Below are 24,826 nucleotides of genomic sequence, written 5' to 3' on the forward strand. Positions count from 1 at the left end.
AATGTGCTCTAAGGTTTGAGGTGAAACAATCTTGTGGTTAATAGAGATAGAGGTTTGCAGTTCTAGACAATAGCCCTGTGGTAACTATGATGGACTTGTTGCAATCGGACAATGTTGTTTTATGCTTGAAGAATTGACACTAGTGAATCAAGATTTTGAGTGGATCGAGCTCTGTCATATTACAGCAATTTGAAGACCTTAGGCTAGAAAATTGCAAGAGAATAGACTCTAATCCTGGTCTAGACAAGCATTTCGGTTTATGTCCCACCCTTGAACAACTTCAGCTTGTTCATTGCAACTTATGACACAGGGTTGTGTTTGTTGCCTTTTTTATGGAGGGTTATGTGTTTGCCTTTGGGGTGGTTCTCCTTGTCTATTGTGGGTATAGAGATTGTTCTTCTTGGTTTGAAATATCTTCATAGGTTACGCCATGAGAAAGTTGGAATTGACTGTGTTGAGCCAAGTTAAGCCCAGTTGAAGTGCTAAGAAAAATCTAATGAACTAAGTGTTATGAAACCAGCTCAAAAAAAGATAGAAAAGAGAGATCCACGCCTTAGAATTCAGCCTCTTCGAGGGGGCAACCTCCTTTACATTACATAAATGAACAATTCTTGGATGCTACAAATGAAAATACCTCCTTTCTATATATAGGAGTCTAAGTGGTCCCAATACAATCAAAGCCTACATAACAATAATATTGTAGGGCACAACAATAACAATAGTGGGCTTCTATGTGGCACAATAGTAACAATATGGGCACTACATGGCTACATCAATATAAATAAGGGGTATAACTACAATAGTAATGGGGTAATCACTAGTATTATAGGGACCCAACATGCCCCTCTCCTTCAAAAAAGTGTTGTCCTCAACGCTTGAGTAGTTCAGGATACTTCTGCATAAAATTCTCGTCCTCCCATGTGGAATCTTCAGCGGATAAGTTCTTCCACTTGATAAGGTACTCTGAAATTGATCGATTTCGTAGCTGTCGAGTTCTTGTTTCTATAACTGCTTCCGGTTCCAATATAATTTTTCCTTCTTCGTCAAGTTCTGGCAATATTGTTTGAACTGGGAGCTTGTCGCCTATAACCTTCTTTAAGCATGAAACATGGAAAACTGGGTGCAATCGAGAAGCTGCAGGAAGCTCTAATTTGTATGCCATAGTACCAATCTTTTGCAACACCTTGTACGGACCATAATACTTTGGTGATAATTTATTATCCTTCTTAGCTTGCTTGAGGGACATTTGCTTATATGGTTGTAGCCGTAGGAATACCCAATCACCTACATCAAAACTTCTTTCACTGTGATGCTGATCTGCCTGTTGTTTCATTCTATTCTGTGCCAACACAAGGTTATCCTTTAAGAGTTGGAGGACTTGTTGTTGATGTTCGATGTGATGTTCCACTGCCTGAACCTTAGAATTTTCTCTTAAATATGATGTGATGGATGGTGGTTGATACCCATAAAGTGCCATAAATGGGGTCATTTTTGTTGCTGTATGAAAGGAAGTGTTATACCACCATTCAGCCAGAGGCAACCATTTGACCCATTGTGTCTGTTTATCAGATACAAATCAACGAAGGTATCCTTCCAAACATTTGTTTACTATCTCAGTTTGCCCATCAGATTGAGGATGATGAGATGAGCTATGAGCTAACTGAGTACCAAGACAAGAAAATAATTCTGTCCAAAAACTTCCAGTGAAAATGGGATCTCTGTCACTTACAATAATCTTTGGGTTTCCATGTAGCTTTTGAATTGTTTCCATAAATGCAGTAGAAACTGTACTGGCTTTAAATGGATGTGATAATGCACAAAAGTGTGCATACTTGGTAAGTCTGTCAACTACCACCATGATGACACTCTTTCCCTCAGACTTGGGTAAACCTGTGATAAAATCCATTGATACCTCCTCCTAACGTTGGCTTGGAATGGGTAAAGGTTGTAATAGACCCGGTGTCTTAATTGTTTCAACTTTATTTTGCTGGCAAACCAAACATTCTGCCACAAACTTATGAATATCTGATTTAAGGCCATCCCAAAAAAATTCCTTCTTCACCCTGTGGTAAGTTTTTAAAAATCCTGAGTGCCCTCCTAAGGGAGAAGTGTGCAATTCCATAAGAATCTTTTGTTTTAGCTGGGAATTCTTACAGAGGTATAAGCGATCTTTGTACCATAACGAATCATTTTTCCAGCTAAATGTATCAGACGTACTGGAATCTTGTTGTAGCTTTCGAATAAGTGCCCATACTTCTTCGTCATTCTTCCATTCCTCCCTTGCTTCATTTATCCAATCTGGTTGGATGATAGAAATAGCGCACAACAATGCTTCCACATCCTCATCCTTCCTTGAGAGTGCATCTGCCACCACATTTTGCTTCCCCTTTTTGTAGAGGATTTCAAAGTCATAACCCAACATCTTTGTGACCCACTTTTGTTGCTCTTCAGAGGATAATCTTTGTTCTAAAAAGTATTTAAGGCTATCATGATCTGTTTTTACCTTGAAGTGTCTTCCCATTAGGTAGGGTCGCCATTTCTTAAGTGCATGGAGTATTGCCAACATTTCCTTCTCATAAATAGCTTTTCTTAGAAACTTTCCCTTGATTGGACAACTTTCAAAGGCAATGGGTCTTTCATCTTGCATTAGAACAGCACCAATTCCATTTCCTGAAGCATCACATTCCACAGTAAAGGTTTTTGTGAAGTACGGTGTAGCTAAGACCGGTGCTTGGCACATTGCCTCTTTAAGATGTTCAAAGGCCTTTGTTGCTTCCGGAGTCCATGAAAATGCATCTTTCTTCAATAATGTCGTTAGAGGTGCTGCTATTCTCCCATAATTCTTAACAAACTTGCGATAATACCCTGTCAACCCAAGAAATCCGTGCAAATGCTTTATGGATGTGGGGATTTTCCATTCCTTAATGGCTTTAATTTTGGTAGGGTCTACCTTAACTCCTTCATGAGATACAATATGACCCAAATATTCCACCTCCTGGACTCCAAAGAAACATTTGGATCTTTTGGCATATAATTGTTCCTCTTCCAATAGTTGTAGCACCCTGTCGACATGTTCAACATGATCCTTCCAAGACTTGTTGTAGATAAGTATATCATCAAAAAATACTAACACAAATTTTCTAAGGAATGGTTTGAAAATTGAATTCATCAAACCTTGAAATGTTGAAGGTGCATTGGTAAGGCCAAAAGGCATGACCAAAAATTCATAATGACCCTCATGAGTTCTAAATGCCGTTTTTGGAATGTCTTCAATCTTCATTCTGATTTGATGATATCCTGAACGAAGATCCAACTTGGTGAAGTAAATTGATCCATGCAATTCATCCAGTAATTCATCAATGACAGGAATGGGGAACTTATCTTTAATAGTGAGCTTGTTGAGCTCCCTATAATCCGGACACATGCGCCATGATCCATCCTTCTTGTGCACCAATACTACTGGAGCAGAGAAAGAACTTTGACTCGGTTGAATTATACCAGCCTCTAGCATTTCTGCAACCATACGTTCAATTTCACTTTTTTGGACATAGGGATATCTGTACGGCCTGATGTTTGGAGGAACACTTCCTGGAATCAGATGAATAGCATGATCATGATCACGCATAGGTGGGAGACCGTTGGGAGTCTCAAATACCTTGGAATGATTGTCCAGGACTTTTTGGAGATCTGGAGAAATAGATGATTCTAATGTGGAAACATCTAGCGAACATAATTGTGCAATTACACCCCTTTGCTCCTTTTTTAGAAGCTTTGTCATACCATTAGAGCTGATTATCTTTCCTGGTTTCCCTGCAATACCCCTTAATTCAACTTCCTTTCCTTCCACAGAAAATTTCATGAAAAGTTCTTGAAAATTAAAAGCTATTGTACCCAAGGATTGTAGCCATTGGACTCCTAGTACAACATCAGCACCTCCCATTGGAATGGAAAGCATTGGGCTAGTCAATACATATTCTCCCATGGATAGCTTGATATTATGGCACTTTCCAGAGCAATTTATTGTTCCTCCATTTGCAATCATCACTTGACACTCTGGTGCTGGATATAGGAAGCAATTCAATTCTTTTGCTACCCTACAATGAATAAAATTGTGGGTGCTTCCTGAATCAATCAACACTATCACCTTTTTCTTCTTGATTTGTCCTTCTATCTTGATGGTTTGAGGAGTGGTAATTCCCGCCAATGCATTACAAGATATGGTCGGATTTATTTGTTCTTCATATAGGCTTTGTTCCTGGAATATATCCTCTTCTTTTGACCTTTCTTGCTCCTTTTCTTCTTCCTCTTCACAATCTATGTAGAATAATTTCTTCTCAGCACACTTATGACCTTTTGTGTATTTGCTATCACAATTGTAACAAAGCCCTTTTGCTCTTTTTTCTTCCAATTGTTGCGGTGTCAACCTTGTAGGTTGTGGAAGACTATGGGCAACAACACTTCCATCTTTATAGTTGTGAATGGTATGCTTCCTAGTTGCCATAATTTTGCTTTCCATTTTTCTTGCTAACCTGAATGCCTTCTCTAATGAATCAGGTTCACAAAGGCGCACATCATGTTGGATATTATCCTTTAAAGACCCTATGAACACATCAATCTTATGCTCCTCTGGAATATCTTTTACCCTTATGTTCAATTTTTGGAACTCCTCAATGTGCTCCATTATTGAACCCTTTTGTTTGAGATTCATCAATTGGCTAAAAAAAGTGTTGCTTTTTGTATCCTCATAATGTGCTATCAATTCTTCCGTAAAAATTGCCCAAGTGATAAATTGTTTACGAGAACAAAGCCATTGATACCATACAAACTGATTTGGTTCCATTAGTTTTCCATCTAGCTTTTGTTTCATGTCATGTTGCTTTCTCCATGCCATATTTTCGAAAGTAATTCATTATGGTCTTCCTGGAAGTCATTCATAGATCTTCCCTTTGGCAGTGCTACATAAGCCCATCTAGATATTAGTTCAAAAATAAGAAATGAACACTTAGATCAAAATTACCTTTGTGATGATCTTTCATCATGATATCTTCTTGTAGGTATCAGCGTCCTACATGCATGTTGACACATCTCCTAGAGATATTCATTGTCAAGGGTCTCCATCTTTTTCCTATTTCCATCAAAGTCTTCATATCTTTCTAGGAGATATCCTAGTCAACTCTTCTTGGTCCCGGATGTTGAATGCCTTCTACCTTTGTATATTTTCACGGTCTCTTCCTCTCTTTTCACACACTTCATTCCCAAGAGCTTCCAATCAGAGTTCCTCAATTTTTAGTTAGCTTCCTCATGTTTCATATGATAACATATTATGTTGGTTTCATCTAGTGTGACTTATGCCTTTCTGCAATCTTTCGAAAGAGGAGATCCCTTCTTTTGATCATGTTTTCCAAGATGGAAATAGTGATCCATATTATCTACAACCATATGACATGACTTTCATGATAGCCTATGTAACCATATATATCTCATCTTTCCTTTGGGTCATCCAGACTTCTTGTAGCAGCTTCCTTTGAACAAAAGAGTTTTACCCTGCTTCATTGTTATGTCATCATACCGTCATTCCTAGAATCCCATAAGTTGGAATTCCTAATGAAATACTTGCTTTCTTTCTAGATTGGTGAATCCTCTGATAAGAATTCCATCAGAGAAACTTAAGGATCTTACATATCCTCACCCAGTAGATATTTCCTTATTGACTATTGTATGATGATCCCAGTTGATGATGACCTCTACTTCTTTCTATAAGTATCACTTGAGATTTCAATGAGGTTTCCAAGAGCCCTTATTCTTTGTAATGAATAGAATTTATTCTAGACAGTCTTTTTGTTTTTCATGTCAAGAGCTCTTACTTCTAATGCTTCTATCATGATGTTATTTCTTAATATGATGCAGTCTATATTATTTACATTGCTTCCTATCTATAAATTACAAGTGGAAAGTACCTTCTAGTGAAGAAGATCATCTCACTCATAGTAGACATCTTTTACTTCTTCCTTCTTAAGCTTCTTTGTCTCGGGTTCTTTTACTTCCTCAGTAATATGGGTTTCTTCCCTATCCCTCTTATCATTATTTTGTTTAGGACAATGTCTTCTATAGTGTCCAAGTTCCTAACAACCATAGCATCTTACCTTAGCCATGTTCTTTTTCTTTTGAGGGACAAATTTACCAAACTTCCATTTTCTTTTTGTCACTAATTGATCCCTTTCATCTGATCTTTTGTCACTTTCTTTCTTCAACCTGTCTTCTTTTGCTTTGCATAGAGACCATAATTTGATGAATGGGAAAGCTTCCTCTTCCTTAGTAGATATGAGGTTACCTTGTTCATCAATCAATGCATTTAGAATAACAAAGATCATTTATTTATCAAATACCATCTCTCCTAGATCTTGTAATTGAGTTTTTATTTGAGATGCTTTTGAAAGGCATGAAGATATCCCTTCATCCTCTGACACCTTCAATTTATATATATCATATCTAAGTGATATGGTATTTTTTATCATGCTTTCAGAGAAAAGTTCTACCAGCTCATCATATATCTCTTCAAATGTCTCTAGCTAGACTACATAAGAAATGAGAGGATCTTTGATAGATTCTTTAAGAATCTTTTGAGCCTTTAGATCCCTTTCCATGTATTCAGATAATGCTTGTTCTTCATATGACTTGAAGACCTTTCCATGGACATGATCAATGACCTCATTTACTTCGAGGACTATGTCAATCCTTCTTTTCCATTCAAGGAAGTTTGCTATCCCAACCAGCATATGGTTCTCCTTGAAAAATGAAGCCATTTCTTTACTAGATTAGAATATAAGAAAAAGGTACTTACTTGTGAAGATAGAATCTTCAACTTGATAATGATGACAAACTTGATGCTTCAGATGATCCTTTTAAGAAGGTTCTTACTTCGACGAGGGAAGACTGCCTTCTTTAGGATGATCTTCTTCCAAATGAGATCCTTGCTTCAATAAAGAGAAGATTGCCTTTCGATCTAGCCTTAGTTTTGAAGAGCTTCCACTTCTTTTATGATGTATGAGTGATGATCTCAGAAGTGCTTATAGGGTTTTAGTGTTTCTTCCTGCTTCCTTCTTGAAGATAATTTCAAGACTCTTGCTAGAGTATATTTCTTCGATCTAGGGTTTTAGTACGATGAAGATCTTGATTTCTTGCTTGGTGTTCTTTGACTTGCTTTGATCCTTCTTTGAAGCTCGATTCTCGTGTGTCTACTTGCTTGAATGCCCCTTCTTGACTTTAGCACCGTAGCTTCGATACCATGTTGAGAAATATAGAGCATGAATAGTTAAAAGATTTATTTACTTGATAATTGCTTGTGATATACTTTTACTTATCTTATAGTCTTTTCTTCGTTATGTTATTATTGTGTTCTTTTCATCAAGACAATTACCAATATGCACAATAAAAGACAAATGACACAATATGTAGGCTTGTCAACCAAGGCCAAAAACTCTCACCTCTTGAGGGGAAAACCCGATCAACATTCTACTTCTAAATCTTCAATTGATGAATACCAAGACCATGACAAAGACCCTTGACTCTAGTATCCTCCCAAAAACATTGTCACTAACCTTGATGCTCTGCCTCTTCCCTTTCTCGAACTACTCTCCTCGGCACCTAGAGAGACTCGGTCTCTATCCTTCACCCTGCTCTTTCTCGGTTTCCTCTAGAGAAACTCGGTCTCTATCCTTCACACTGCTTCTTCTCAGCTTCTCCTAGAGAATCTCGATCTCTATGATCTCTACCTCGATCACCCAAAACAAGTACCCCAGAAGAATCCTTCCTTCGTTGACCTCAAAAGAAACTCTCCTTTGCTAACCCTAGATTAAATTCTCCTTCGATATGCCCAAAAGAAACTCTCCTTCGCTATGCCCAGAAGAATTCCTCTGTATCATTTCTTCGCACTTCTTCTTCATCGAATGCTTGTTGAGTTGCTTGGCTCCAAGTGAGGTCGAGGGTGGCTATTTATACACCTCATCACATGTCCCTTAGGCCGACTTGAAGAGGATAAGTGACAAGGTCTGGGAGGATATCTTACATAGACAAGATTGACCTTTTACAAAGTGTAACATGACTTCATTACATGACAATGACTATATTTTTATGACTAGATGACAAATAATTCCTAAAGACTCTCAATGGGAGTCTTGACTCAAAAATAAAATCTCTTGCTCATGAAACCCATGAAGCAAGCAATACAATAATTATATTTTTCTTCTTTACTTCTTATTACATAAAATCATAATTACATGTCATTATGAAGACCGAACCTAATTACACTTTTGAACAAAGGTGACTTGACATATGATAAGGTTAGAAACATATCCTCTAAAGCATGAGAAGCAAGGGCCTTGAAAACAAAAGAATGCTATAAAAGACAATAGAAAATCTTCCAAATATAAGAATAGTTTTTAAGCAACATACTAATATATTTAGTATCATACTTACCTTAGCCATCAGATGTAACAATCTCATCTTTCAGGTTTTTTAACGTGGCAATGTCATTTTGCAGTTTGGAGAGAGTTCAAGCGGTGTTCAGTATGCCATATAAATAATGGAAGGTGTCCCAAATCTAGTTTGCAGTCATATTAACCTTGGTGTCATGAACATGGTTTGGCTCAACATAAAGAGTGATCACCCTAGGGCTTCATCCTTCTTCAAACATATTAGATCGTAACTGTTATCAATTTTTTTAATATAAGTAATTTATAAACTCTGCTACAGTAGGGAGAGGGAACCCTACTGAAAACTGTTGAACCTTTTTGTAACATTTATGTAACCTATTGTATATTCAATGTAAATATAAGATACATTTTCTTTATTAAAAGAAAAAGGAAGAAGAAGACAAGACAAGACAAAGTGTTTCCATAGAGATGAGATAAAACAACCAAAAGATGTAAGCATTTCTCATTGCAATGTCATTCAATGTGTTCTGTTCTGTAATAGTGTGGTTATTCAATGTGTTCTGTTCTGTAATAGTGTGGTTATTCAATGTGTTCTGTTCTGTAAATAGTGTGGTTTCTAAAGGAGTTCGCATACCAGCTACTATTTTTTCCGACTGAATTTGTAATGGAACTACTCATGACAACTTAATAGTTAATTGGGTTCTGAAAAAACAAGTGATATGTATTAAGGAAAAACATCATTACTCAAAAAATTTCTCTGCCATCTTTCTTAACTCTGTCAATAAATGGCCCCATGGATTTCCAAACCATTAACCAAAAAAGCAAAAGCCAAGTTGGATAGACACTATGTTTTGGTCAATCCATTTAGACATCAGCTTATCAGAGAAGTGGGTTTGCAATGAGACCAAAATATCTAAGAAGCTGTTACTAACAAAAGAATATAGATAGATATTAGAAACTTGACTCAATACATCGGTTATTATTGTGAATAACGAATTTCTCCATGATCAATGAAACTGGTATATGACAAACCCATGTTTTCTGATGCCCATGTACCTCTATGTGAATTTGAGACATTAAATCCCATACGATAACATAATCTGTGAAACAGAATCTAAATCCATAGCATGTTGTATTACTTGAACTGAACTGTGACATCTCAATTTTTTTTGTCCTTTACTGCTTGTTTAATGGCATCACTTTGTTCAGCCTTTTTCTGAGCTCGAATCATTGCACGTCTTAAACGGGGCCGCATCTCTCTCACTTTACGAGGTGGCATAACAAAACCCTCTAAAGGTCTGTCCGTGAAGGGGTGTTCACTGCCAGCAAAAATCCTAAGCTTTCTGTCTCGATCCTGCAGCAATAAAATAATTCAGTAGGAAATTTCGCATTCTCATATTTTTATTTATGCAACAGTATTTCCCAAATTTCAAGGAACATATCATACCTGCATTTCTGTGGCTCTTCCGAACTCACAAAGTACATAATCAGAAGTAAGTTGTACATATGCAACATTTTCCTATATATTTCCCTCCCTTACCACACCATTTCCCTCTTTCATTTTCACTCCACTACCTCTTTTGGTTGAAGGGAAAAACTATAGTTAAGCATGTAAATAAAATATTGTACTAAAATGCAGGATGGGACAGCATGGAAAAGCATATCCGCAATTCTAGAACATGAGACCCACTCAATCTGAATAAAAGATCGAGCAACAACTCCCCCAAATAACACAGTATAATTTCAATTTTAAATAACACAGTATAATTCTACCTTCCTCCAATTAAACCCCATGTAATGCACAAACACAATATCACAATATATAAGAGCAGAAACGCTTGCCAACTTCTATATAATTTTATGTACATCAAAAGAACCAGATACAAGTGTAAATCCTGTCCTATTCCCACTGCAAAATGACCACCATAAAATTATCATTATGCTAAGTTGCAATGCAAAACAAAGGTACAAATTTTCACTATCAAAATATATCAGCTAATTATACTAAATGTAGTCATCAACTCATGCCTTCAAATATTTTTTCTAGAGATACAGCACAATCTTGGAACTCAAATGACAAACAAGAACAAGCACAAAATCTTATTAATGTTATTACAATCCAAGTTGAAAAAGTGGCTGCTCATATGTTACATGATACATCTGATACAAAAAGACAATTTCAAATACACTTCTGCCATGCCTCTCCCACAATACGTAGTATTACCCATCATCATGCATGGAGCTTACACTAGTCAATTTTTTCACCACCCTTGTGGTTCTCATCACAACGAGCCTCTGACGGCTAGGATTTGTGGGTCCTCAATTGGTTACTTGGATAGTTGATGGCATGGATGACGATGGGCAAGAGGCTTTGATAGTGTTTCACTCGATACACTTGCTTATCAAGAGAGAGATAGCATTGCACTTGATCATGTGATGTTCTAATATACATTCTTTGCTAGACCATAGTTTTAAAATTCGGACTTGGACTTCTTCTCTAGCACCTATCAACTCATGTTTTGATTAGAACTCGGATAAACTCAAACTCAACGATTCTATTTTCAAAACAATACATAAAATAAAGTTTTATTTAAAAAGAAATGATTCCAAACCATTAGACAAAATATCAGAAGTTTGCTCTCTATATACCATGTATCAGTGAATATATCAAAATGGCATGAGTGCACTACATATCAATTACAAAATACATAACCAATGAGGCTCTAAATGGCCTCTAGAGTCCAAAAACCATGCTACAAACTATTAGCCTACTATAAATGGTTGATCAACATGACCACTCATCAAATTCATCACCCGATTCACCACTACTAGACATGGGATCATTAGCAGGAGCTACAAAAACATCATCCGACTCAGAGTCCTCAAACTCCTCAAGGTCATTTACAACCTTAGTCGTAGTGGTCATTTACAAGCATCAGCATCTAAGCATGGTGTACTAGCCCTCCCAAACCATCTCAATGGTCTCCATCATCATCTGACTCGGGAACAAGGCAACGTCCATCAAATAGGATCAAGGCCAGCCTCGGGGCATCCTGGGTCCTCCATCCAAGCACATCACCAATCAATCCAACGCCTAGGATTCTCAATATTTTAGCATCTACAGGTGTAGCAAGGGGCACACAACCATGTCCAGGCTCGTCAAACCCCATCGTTTATTTCAGGAGGGCTACGTTGGGGCTACAATGTCAAAAGTGCTCTCAAAATTGGGCTAGACATCCTATGAATGGCATTGAAGAGGTGTGAAGCCATCCCTCAAGGAATTTATGTTGCATGTGTAATGAACCACTTGAAACATACCCTCAAGATCAAGTGAGATCAAAATCATTAGGGGAAAAAGCTATCAAAGTATCATAGTGGACCATATCCAATGTCATGGGCACCAAAATAGTTCACATAAACCTTGCCTTCAAATGTCTTTCTAGCATAGGATTTGTAACCAAGTTACCACATTTATGTTAGAGATGATTATGTCATTAGCCCTATTACGTGCTTCTAGCCCCCAAGAGGAAGGACATTTCACAGGTGGACCTATCAATCCATAGATGGATGTGATAAAGGTGGTAACAAAATGGGCACGATTTCAAGGAAGATGGCCATAGCCATGGTACCAGCTGAAGGGAGTACAACCTCTCTAAGTGCTATAATCAAAAGAGGGAGCAATCGTGGAGGCAAATTTACCCCTTTCCCCGGCTTCTCGTTTCCAACCCTTTGGTGCACCTTTTACTTCAATGATTATCTTCCTTCTTCAATAGCTTAGGAGACTTAGCTTGCTTTATGCTTTTCTAATACCCCTTAAAGATGTAGTAGTTTATTGTTCATTGACATTGGGACATTCAAGTGTTCTTTTGTTTAGATAGAGCATGAAATGTTGTGGCACTGAGTTATGGCTAATGAGGCAGGTAGAGCTAATGCTAGGCTTTTGCCCATGTGCTTATTATCTCCCAACCATATTTTTCATTTTCAATTTTCTTATTTGTGGCTTCATATGCTTTAATATTTCTTTTAGTCACACCAACCTCTTAGGGAAAATGTATAGACTTTGACTCAAAGATGAGGATATAGGGTGCTAATGGCAATGGCCGATGACAATCAACCCAAAAAATGGATGTCGATAATAAGGAAAAAATGGAAGGTGCCAAATATTGATTACCTTGGGCATGCCATATCAATAAATGCCTCCTATTAGTGCCCCTCCTAAAGGACCTCAAGAGAGGCCACAATGGACTATGAGCAAAAGATAATCTCTCAAGTGAAGCATAAGAACAAGGGTACAATCTGTGAAAATTTCACTACTGAAATCTTATTGCAACAATTGGAAATTATTTTTCTAATTGTTAATTAATTTAACAATTTATCTACTACGCAAATCCCAAATAATTCACACTACAACTTTCACAAATAAATTGCGGAAGAAAATAACGTTGGAAACTGAGAAAATACTAGCACACACATAACAATTGACACAATTATTTTTGGACAAAAGTCCATGAAAACCCCAACTTGGGAAAACTGGCGCAGCAGCCAAGGGTTTTTATTATTATTATGCAACAATGAGAGAAAATATGAGTACAACTGGATGTTGAAATCTGGCAATCCTACAGAGAAAAATACTGGCAAAAATCTAGTAAAGAATTTTCCACACCCCACAGGCAAATCCGAGCTCTCGTTGCAGCGCCAAGTGAGGCGTCCAATCTGGTCTGCACAGGCCTGTGTTACCCTTGCGTAGTCTCTTCCCACGCACAACCTGAATCTGTTGCTCCTGTAGTCATTCCATCTGCCATTGGCTAAGAAACTATCTCTCTGCCTTTCTAGAACCCTTTCCTGGCCTCTGGAACTGAAACTCGGCTTCTCTCCAGCAAAATCAAACAGCCTCTAGAGGCTTTTGTGCAACCTCTACGTCAACCTCATTGTGGCTATCTCTGCCTCTTTGCAAATGCACTCGCCAGATCTCGAAAGCTTGCTCTGGCCTCACTGTCTTTTCCCCTCTCTATCTCTGCTTCCTTACTAAAGCTTGAACTCTCCCAGCACTGATGGCTCTTTGGAAAATCGAACTCTCCAAGGAAATCAAACTCTTTGTGGTTCTCACAAGTGTATCAAGTGTATTCTCCATCTACCCATCAACTTCTTCTTATAATCCTTTGTTGGACCTCCAACAGCCAAGATTAAAACTTAATCAAGGGCCCAGATTGATTCCCTGTTGATCCATGTGAGTTTCTAGATGATTCACACCTTATCTCAATTAATACTGATTAATTAACCAGATTTCTTAAGTTTAGACTTGGGAAATATTAAAAAATAGGCTAATAATCTAATTGAGACACTTCTAGGTGGAATTTCCAAAAACGATTACTGGGTTATGGAGAACTCATGTGTTTTAGCCTCTCCACAAAGTTTCGAGACTAGAACACCTCCGATGCTACAAAAACTAACACTCCCTCTTACCGAGGAAGGTGTTCTCTCCAACTCTAGTGTTGCACATCCCACCACAACACCCTGTCCCTGTACCACCCGTTGTCACGTTGTTGACGTCTGGCTACACTGCCCACCAACCACTACAACTTTGATGTTGCATTCATGTTGTTGTTGACACTACTACACTACTGCCAACTTTGCATCTGCACTGCAACTCCCTCTCAACTGTTGCTACTGCTACTGCAACTGAGAAGCATCCTATATACTAAATCAACTATGTTCAGTGTGATACGTCTATCTCCCGAGTCCTGACTACTACTAGCTACTGCACTTTACACCAAGGAATCTGTGTTGTTGTCGACTCTGCACTGCTACCAAACCTGCACTATGCTCCTCAGCACCTGTCTGCAATTGTCAATCTTGTATTTCACTGCATCTCTGACACCGATCCATCTTGCTACTGAATACTGTGGGCCCCTATGGCAAGGTAATGATCCATGAGGAAGACGCCTCAAGGATCCTGCCCAATCTCTGCAATTCTAAACTACAGCTCCATGTTGCCCCCACCTAACTCCTAAAGGTATGGTTGCCATCATAGCGAAGTCTTCCTCCAACTTGGAGGACAACCTGTCTATCTCGGCTGACGTTGCCCACTGGTCCTGCTTCTCCTGCTTGTCCTTTTTAAGAGGACACTACATATTGTAGTGACCAAACTCACCGCATCTGAAGCACTTGACCTTTGACAAGTCCTTCTTCTTCTTCTTTCCCCCTGGCCCCTAACTGGGACCCTTGGATGCTAGGGCCATATTTTCTTCTTCCTTCTCACTCTTCATGGCCTTGTTGTTGCTTCTGCTAATGGTACTCTTCAATAGAGCGGACCTCAACTCCTCTTGCTATAGATTGGACCACATCTTGTCCCATCTTGGCAAAGTGTCTCTGCACAAAGTGCTTTGGACAAACACCTGCCAATCCTCCGAGACACTGTTCAGTGCCAATCGTACAAGCTCTGTATGTTGGGGCACCTCCCCAGTGGCTACTAGTTGATCATGGACCTCATGAATCCTAGTGAGGAAGCCATCTATGCTCTCACCCTTCTGCATCCTTATGCTTCTCAACTTCTCCTAGAGAAACATCTTCCGCTACTCGGAAGAACCCTGATATAGCATGGAGAGAGCATCCCACATTTCCTTGGTCATCCCTTGGCCAACTACATGTGAGACTATATGATCTCGAACTCCATCCAAGATCATTCACTTCGCCTTCGCCATTTCTCTTTTGTACTCCTTCAGCTGATTTGCATCTTGGGGTACTGCTACAACATTGTCCATATAGGTTGTCAGGCCATGTTCATCTAGAAGGAAGGACATCATAGCCTTCCAGATGACATAGTTGGAGACTCCCTCCAGCCTATCTTGATCTCTAAGCCCAGTTGTGGCCATCTCAACAAACTTGTCAAAAACTGTCTCTTTCCCTCTCCTCGGTTGTTGATTCTGCTATACGCACTCCCTTCTGGAGTGAAGAAATTTGCACTCAGCTACTGCCAATCTGCCTTGGAAAAATCGGACCTCTGAAACTCGAAGTCCCCTGACAGAAATTTTCCCTCTATGTGTGCGTTTTTTTCTTCCACCCGATGTTTGTTATGCTACGGCAAAACCCACTGTATCCAACCAAGGAAACTAGTCAACGAAAAATATGAGTTGTTGTTGCTCCCTCTCCCTGCTAGGATCATTATTTTGGGCAAATCGAATTTTCTGCCACCCTACAACTGAAAATCAAACCCTTGCCCAGCAATTCGAACTACCTAGCTAGGTATTGCGCAACACCAGAAAATTTCGGCCTGCTACTCCATTTAAACAACGAAATTTTCCTTTTTCTGCTTCAAAGCTTCCCAGTTGATCAATCACGCTCTGATACCATGTGAAAATTTCACCACTAAAATCCTATTGCAACAACTGGAAATTATTTTTTTAATTGTTAATTATTTAACAATTTATCTGCTACCGCAAATACCAAATAATTCACATTGCAACCTTCACAAATAAACTACGGAAGAAAATAGAGTTGGAAACTGAGAAAATACTAGCGCACACATAAAAATTGACACTTATTTTTGGACAAAAGTCCCCGAAAAAGCCCAACTTGGGAAAACTGGTGCAGCAGCTGAGTGTTTTTATTATTATGTAGCAATGAGAGAAAATTTGAGAACAACTGGATAATGAAATCTGGCAATCCTACAGAGAAAAATACCGGCAAAAATCTAGCGAGGAATTTTCCTCATCCCACAAGCAAATCTAGGGTCTAACTGCAGCTCCAAGTGAGTCATCCAAACTGGTCTACATAGGCCTGTGTCACCCTTGCGCAGTCTCTTCCCACGCACAGTGTGAATATGTTGCTCCTGTAGTCGTCTTGTCTGCCACTGACTGAGAAAACTATCTCTCCGACCTTTTGGAACCCTTCTGTGGCCTCTGGAACTGAAACTTAGCTTCTCTCCAACAAAATTGAACTGCCTCTAGAGGCCTCTACGCAACCTTTGTGTCAGCCTCACTGTGGTTGTCTCTACCTCTTTGCAAATGCACTCGCCAGGTCTGGAAAGCTTCCTCCAGCCTCACTGTCTCTACCTCTCTCTATCTTTGCTTCCTTACTGAAGCTCGAACTCTCCCACCATCGTTGGCTCTCTGGAAAATCGAACTCTCCAAGGAAATCAAACTCTTTGTGGTTCTCACAAGTGTATCAAGTGTGTTCTCCATCTACCCATCGACTTCTTCTTATAATCCTCTATTGGACCTCCAACGGCCAAGATTAAAACTTAATCAAGGGCCCAGATTAATTCCCTGTCGATCCGTGTGAGTTTCTAGATGATTCACATCATATATCAATTAATATTGATTAATTAACCAGATTTCCTAAATTTAGACTTAGGAAATATTAAAAAATAAGCTAATAATCTAATTGAGACACTTATAGGTGGAATTTCCATAAACGATTTCTGGCTTATGGAGAACTCATGTGCTTTAGCCTCTCCACAAAGTTTCGAGGTTAGAACATCATTGATGCTACAAAAACTAACACAATCAAGAGTAGTCAATCATCTAATTTGGTCTGTGATCCATTTTAGTAAGCCCCAAAACATTATATGAAAGCACATGGTTATAAAAATGGTTAGTGCACCTTCTGATAAATGACCCACCTTCCTTCAAGAAGCATGCTAGATGAGAGAGAACATTGATCAAAGCATAGGTGAAGAGCTTTGATGTAAAGCTATACATGGGTCATCATAGGGATATTCGTTGGTTGGTTGGTTGGACAATGGGGATAAAAATTCTCCTTAGGGTTACCTAATTTTGGTGGGTATTAGGATCCATATAAATACTTGGGTGGGAGTTCCCTTTCATTAAATGTCATGTCCTTCAATAGAGACATGTCCTTTCATTAAAATTTGTCTCTTCATTGATTATATATATATATATATATATATATATATATATTACACCAAAATCAATAGGGAAACCAAGAATGAGGTGTGGGATCTTAGTCTAACAAGGTGGAAAATGCTCCACAACCTTCATCATTGAATTGCATGTTGAAGAAAAGTGTAACTAGGTTCGGTATTTGTAAATGTAATTTTGATCTTTGTACTTGTCAAGAAAAAGAAATATTAGTTTTGTAAATTATTTGAATGAGTTTCTTGCTCATTCATAGGTCTAGGAAAGTCAAAGGATCAAAGTCATGTTAAAGAGCTCTTCTTGAGCATGAATATGGGTCAACCTAGTGTCAAGTAGCCCTCCAAGACAAGCACCATCCTCCAAAGAAGAAGATTGCAAGCAAAACGATGAAGAGAACAGTTAAGTCGACCTCAAAATGAATATTAACATCAAGTCGGCTCACATATGGAAACACATCTTTTTGATGGACATGTCTGCTCAAATACAGGGGCAAACCACTATATATACCCAGTCAGGGTTTGCGCAGAAAAGGAGAAAACAAGAATCTCGGATCTCTGAAACTTCGGATAAATTACAAGACCTCAGATTCTCTCGGATAAGTACAGAAGTCTGAAACTCGCATTACAGGAAGACACCTCTCGAATACCCCTGCAATCTCGTGTATAATTTTAGGAAGAAAGTTACAGTCTTCTCCTTCTCGGTGGTGACAGTCTAGGGTGCAAGGAAGACAGTCACAATCTCAGTATAGATATGATGATGAAGACCTCAGTGTTGATCACTGTCTAGGCATGTTAAAGATGAAGATGATACACTCTATAAGACATTGATCACTGTCTCGACATAATTGTGATCCCACAATAATGCTCTCTCAACATAATATACACAGTCATGATCTCGACACAATATCCTACCGAAGATAAGGTCATAATGAAGAACGATATGATGACCTCGTTGATATGGTGAAGGTCTATGAAGATACAGCAGTGATGTTCTCAGTAATGAAGATCTTAGCAGTACAGTGAAGATGATCTCAATAGTGATAAACAAGAAGATTGGTGTCTTGGTCTTGGAGTGGCATAGAAGGTCAAGTGTCATGGTCTTGGTGTTCGTCAATTGGAATCTCTATAAGAAGAATTATGTGTGGGTTTTCCTCTCCAAGAGGGAGAGGTTTTGGCCCTGGCAGAATGCCAACTTCTTGTGTTCTTGTCTCTTTGTTTTGGTAGCTATTTGATGAAATAAGAAACTCACACTCTAATAATGTCAAAGAGAAGATTGTGCTAATAAGAAAGTAAAATGCCTCACAAATAGTTATCAAGTCAAAGAAGAATCTCATTAACTACATGTGCCCTAGATTCTTCAACATGGTATCAGAGCTAAGGTGCTAAAGTCAAAGGAAGGGCAGCTAAGAGAGACATTCAAGGATCAGTCTACAACAGCGGTATACAATGTCACAATTTTGAATTACAGTCTCTCTCAACTTGATGACCTATACTCGGATTCTTCCCACATTCTCGGCCTCAGAAAACTCAGACAAAAGATGCAAATGATCACAGGCAGAAGATTCGATTAGGAGCAATGTTTTAAAACTCTTACTCCGACTCCGACTCGGCCAAGGGTCGACTCCGACTCGGCTAAGGGTCGACTCCGACTCCGACTCCGACTCGGTATCGACTCGGTCGGCTCGATTTCAATGACTCGGTCGTTGTAAAAAATACATTAAATATTTATTTTTTTATAAAAAAAAACATAATTTTAAAGATTTTCATTCATGTTTCCAAACACACAACATTAGAATATAGATAGAAGACAACATATGATCAAAGTAGACTCATGAACATATCCATTATATCAAAATGGCACCTAGTGCACTGTCCAATACATACACGATGATGATATAGAGATCAAATCAAAAACACATAACCAAGGAGGCTAGAAATGGTGTTATCCTCCAAAATAGATTGTAAGTCATCAAGGAACTAATACAAAGGTCCAAGAGTGTTCCTCACTTTAGGAAAGTCCCAAAGTGCATGTGTGCATCTTCAAAAGGTGCATCCTCCACCATGATGTCATCTAGGAGAGACCCTATGTCACCCTTTTCAAGCATGTAAGTGACATGGCACCCCTAAGGGTAAGCATTGGCATCAAAGAGAGATGTGCTAGCCCTACTAAGTCATCTCAATGATAACCATCCTCATCTGTGCTTTGGATGAAGGCACCATCCACCAAAATAGGGTCAAGGCCAACCAGGGGGCATCTTCAGTCCATTTGGGCATATCATCAAATAGTCCAACGTCCAAGCTTTTAAGTTTAGTGTTTTAGCATTTGGAGGCTCATCAAGGGGTGTAGCATCACGTGGAATCAACTCAAGGCTCGATGCTCATCTTTGGAGGGCCAAGGTTGGGGCCACAAAGTTAGGTTTGCTTTAAGAAAGGGGCAAAGAACCTATTGGAAGGTTTTGAACAAGAATGAAGCTATCCCTTAAGGAATCTCTATTACATATGTGATACCAACTAAACGAACCTCTCAAGATCAAGCGAGATAAACTTATTTAGGGACAAAAAACCATTAAAGTATCATCATGAAAACCTTGGAGTCCTCCAAAAGCAAAAAAATTTAAAAAAATCATTGTTTTCTAATTCACAGGCCGTTGTCATCCAACACGGCTAGCTAAACCAGTTCACTGGCCGAGTCGACCCAATGAGGCCTTGACTTGGACCAATGAGGCCAAATCGGTTCCGAGCCGGCCGAATCTTAAAACACTAATTAGGAGAGCTCATACAACAGTTTAGTTCGGATATACACAGCCAGATGACATTTATTTTACAAGTCCCATTCTACCCACAGTCTCGGTGCCACTATATGAAGATGTCAACCTCGGATTGAATCCTTTCTATAAAAGGAACAGTCTTGACATCTCGAATTCTCAGAGCTTGATGATATATATTCAAGGGCATATATATAGAAGTTTGTATAGACAGTACTCAATATAAAATGAAGTCCTATGATACAGCAATTCTAACTAATGGGTCTCTATACATCATGGCAAGCGACCTCAATACTCTATGATTCTACACAATGTTGCATACTACAAGGGTCCATGGTCTACTTATGTGATAGCAATGCAGTGCCATCCCAAGTACATCAACAGTTTGTCAGATGTATAAGTCGAAGTAACTCTAAGGCAAAGAAGCAATCTTCCTATCAGTACAACAAGGATCTCATCCAAAGGAAGCATCAATGCATCTGCTTCAACCACTTCCAACATGATCAAGGTGAAGGATTCATCTTCACATGACAAGTAAGTACCTTTTCATTCTATAATTAAGTTTGGTTAAATGATTTCATGATTGCAAGGACATTTATAGGTTGGATTGGTCATCAAGATTCCTTGCATGAATAAGGAGGATAGTCATAGTCCTCTAAGAAGTTGAAGTCATTAAACATATCAATAGGTTGTTGATCAGTGGTTGTCATTGATGTCAACCCAAGCAGCACCACGGGCTACCCCGACCTTGCAAGGGAATTTTGACTTGACAACTCATATTATTTTGTGTCAAAGATCTTCTCGATGGATTCTACTCGTCGAGATGTTTCCGTTGATATATGGTACGCCTCCCAGTTCTTCACGATTTGAGAGTTATTTGCGTTTGAAGTTAGTAACCCCAGTTAGTGGGCTAAAACCCTATGGGGTTGTGGCATGGTAGTCATAATTGGTTGTGGTCATTGAATAGTCAATAATTAATAATATTTTTTTTGCTCCTAAAATCCCTCCAATGTTCACTTGTTGAGGACCCTCTCAACTCAAGACATTCATATAAATAATGATCCTCATATCCTCCTCTTGTAGGGATTTTGTGGCTTCAAACAGGTCATTGTGGCATTTAGTACGCAGGCTGCAACCTGCTGAGAGCTACAACCCTCTCTCGTTTTCCAGTCTCTCCTGGAAGGGAGCTACAACCCCCTTAGCTCTTGTACTAGCTGAACTACTAATACGTAGGTGTTGACCTACTTCTTTTCTTCCAAGGACCACTTTTCATAAATTTTCAAACTGGATCCATGAACATCAAATAATCATCAAGTACATGTGAATCAACCAATCTCACCCAATGAATCAACCAATAACTTCTCAGAATGCAGTAACCAGAAAAGCAATACCAGTAATCTAAACCCAGAACTCTTCAGCAATAGATAAAAGGCAGCCAACAAATATTTCAAGAAAAGTCTGCAACTTCACCAATAGAAACCTGCGAATATCCGCAGCTCTTCTGTGTCTAAACTGCGCAGATCCGCACCTGATCCTTCTTCTTCTCTGCGTACCTCCGCACCTACTCCTTCTGCTGCACTGCGTACCTCTGCGCAGATCCGCACCTGCACTGTCTGCCTGACAGCATACCTCCGCACCTGGTCCTTCTGTTCCTCTGCGTACCTCCGCACTGTGCCTTCTGCTGCGCTGCGTACCTCCGCACCAGCGCCTTCTGCTGCGTTGCGTACCTCCGCACCTTCACCTTCTGCTGAGTTGCGTACCTCCGCACCTGCGCTGTGGATCGCCTGCGGACCTCCGAATAGAGCCAATTTATCAATCCTCCAATGTGCCACAGACTGTTAGATCCACAGATCTGATCATGCACCAATGAGATCATGATAGATTCGCCTTCCAATTTACAGTATTCACCTTGATTTAGATCTAGCGTTATCAAATCGATCACTTAAAATTTCAGATCTTAAGATATTCAATATTCAAAAGTGTTTAGCCAAATGATCTCCTTTCCTTTTTATAGGCAAGCCCGTACTCAAACCAAGGATCAAAACCATAGAGAACCGATACAAGGGACCCAAAACCGGGGTTCAATAATTTAGATGTTATACCACAGACTAAAACCATAGGATCATATACGTCGGACTAAATACCACGGACCATTCATAAGAATTCCCACGTTTGCGTGCTTCTCTGCATTGAAGTGAGTGAAAATGAGGTCCGCACCTTTTGAACAGAGTACCTGCGAGTATGTCCGCACTTCTTGGTCGGGGTATCTGCGGGTCCGCAGCTTTTCTTAGGCTCACCTGTGGGTATCTCATTTTCTATGATTTTGAGAGCCTGAACAGAGATCTGCCTCTTGAGTGAGTTGCCATCAAGTACAACACATGTGCCATAGCGCCAAACCTAAATCATAATGCCAACACCCTCTTAATTAGGACCTATAGCAGCTCCTCAAGTAGAGATGATGGGACAACCAGCGGCTTGAAGAACTCCTCACGATGTCATGAACTTCCTTTCGTTATCTAGTAGTCTTCATGTTTGGGACTTCTTCATAGGGCACAAACCATCCATCACTTTCATCGATCAGTCATCCACGTCATCATCAGAAAGTGATTTATTTGTTCATATTTGGCCTTCCTTCATGCCATGTTTCCATAAGGATTTTTCACCCTATTACATGGGCATCGATGGTGGAATATATCCATAAGGCTTCCCTCGGCAACCCTGCATAAGCCCATCCAAATATTTGTTCAAAAATAAGAAAGTAACACTTAAACCAAAATTACCTTTGTGATGGTCTTTCATCATGACATCTTCTAGTTTGCATCAGCATCCTGCATACATATCGACACATCTCCCAAAGATATATATTGTCAAGGGTCTCTTTCTTTTTTAGACTCCATCAGAGTCTTCATATCTTCCATGGAGATATCCTAGTCAAATCTTCTTGGTCTTTCGGATGTTGATTGCCTTCTTCCATGGTTGCATACCCCATGATCTCTTCCTTCCTTTCTTCACACATTTCATTCCCAGGAGCTTCCAATCAAAGTTCCTCAATTGCATTCAACCACCTCATACATCATATGAGGACATATTATGTTGATTTCATCTAGTGAATGTGTGACCCATGCATTCCTGCATTCCTTCGAGGGAGGAGATCCTTCCTTTTGATTATGCTCTCAAGATAGAGCATTGATCCCTGTTACCTGCAACCATATGAGATGATTCTACAATATCGAATGTAAGCATACATACCTCATTTTCCTTTGGGTCATCCAGACTCCCTGCAATAGCTTCCTTGATTGAAAGAGCTTCAATCCCTTGATTTGATTCACCTTTTATGTCATCATACCATCATCCTATGAATTCCACAAGTTTGGAATTATTGATGAAACACTTGCTTCCTCTCTTGATTGGTGAACCTTTCAATGAAGATTCCATCAGAGAATCTTGAGGATCTAGAGTATCCCCATCCAGCAAATGTTTACTTTTGATAGATGGATGATCAACCTTGTACTAGATGACCTTTTTCCTTCTCTTCCATAAGTGCCACCTATGTTACAAATGAGGTTTCCAAGAGTTATATCCTTCCATAGTTCACTGCCATACTTCGACCATCTTTCATGCTTTTTCTATGTTGATGTCATGAGCTCTTGCTTTTAATGCTTTTATTATGCCTTGATGCATCCCAACATTTTCTTAGTGAATCATAATAGTAATATCTTTCAACAAGAGACTAAGGAACTTGAAAAGATCTTATGTGAGGAAGACTATCTCAGTAATAGAGATCTCTTACTTCCTCTTTCTTAGACTTCTTCTTTTCAGCGTCCTCTACATCTTTGGTGATATGGGCTTCTTCTCTTCCTCTTTTGTTATTGTCCTTCTTGGTCTTAGGACAATCTCTTTTGTAGTGTCCATATTCTTGACACCCGTAGCATTCAATCTTAGCCATGTCCCTTTTCTTTTTCTGAGAACCAGACTTTCCACCCTTTCTCCTTATCATTGTAGCATAAGCTTGATTTTGCTCACCTGCTCCCACATCAGATTTGGCCTTTAGTCTAGATTCTTCAATCTTGCGTAGTGTATTCCCCTTATTGTTATTGTTAGTGTAGCCCCTATTGTTATTGTTGTGCCCATGTTTCCCCCATGTTGTTATTGTTGTGCCCCATAAAGGCCCACTATTGTTATTGTTGTGCCCTTACATTACTATTGTTATGTAGACTCTGATTATATTGTGACCTCTTAGACTCCTATATATACCAAGGAGGTCAATTCATTTGTATCATCCAAGAATTGTTCATTTATGTGATGTAAAGGAGGTTGCCCCCTCGAAGAGCCTATTTCTCAAGTCGTTCATCTATCTTTTCTTCTATTTTGTGAATTTGTTACATAACACCTACATAAGATCCAATGCATCCCCTTGCCCTCCAATACAAAAAGTCATTAGAATAATCAAGTAATAAAGCTTACAAGTCATGGGATCAATGGGGCACTTCATGGTGGCATGTCCTTCCATAGTGGGCTTTAGCATGTACAAATGTCTCCAAGCTCAATAGGGGGGTTAACCATGGACCCTATTAGGTGGTTTCAACCTCTAAAGGGGTTGACATGTCCATGGTACATCCATCAAGTGGTAGGTGGCAAATGATATAATAATGGAATGGAGTGGGGATCAGGGAAATCATCCAGACCACATGTTAAGGTGCAAGGGTGCTTATAATAAGGGGAAGCCCACACCTGGGTATATGAGTGTAGGAGGG

General features: G+C 39.2%; 1 protein-coding gene across 6 annotated transcripts in view; it reads right to left on the bottom strand.

The window, feature by feature from the left end:
* Positions 1–9,356: 9,356 nt before the first annotated feature.
* The window catches only part of LOC149256273 (uncharacterized), a 115,083-nt gene continuing 99,613 nt past the window's right edge, over positions 9,357–24,826 (bottom strand). For all 6 annotated transcript variants that reach the window (XM_089460708.1, XM_089460711.1, XM_089460712.1 and 3 more), the window contains one exon: positions 9,357–9,786. In XM_089460708.1, the coding sequence (XP_089316834.1) occupies positions 9,592–9,786 (195 nt within the window). In that variant the 3' untranslated portion in view covers positions 9,357–9,591. The remainder of the gene's footprint in view (positions 9,787–24,826) is intronic.

The sequence above is a fragment of the Pinus tabuliformis genome, chromosome 7, assembly GCF_031772625.1.
Source record: "Pinus tabuliformis cultivar Carrire ecotype Pingquan chromosome 7, CPIR1, whole genome shotgun sequence".
Classification (NCBI taxonomy): Eukaryota; Viridiplantae; Streptophyta; class Pinopsida; order Pinales; family Pinaceae; genus Pinus; species Pinus tabuliformis.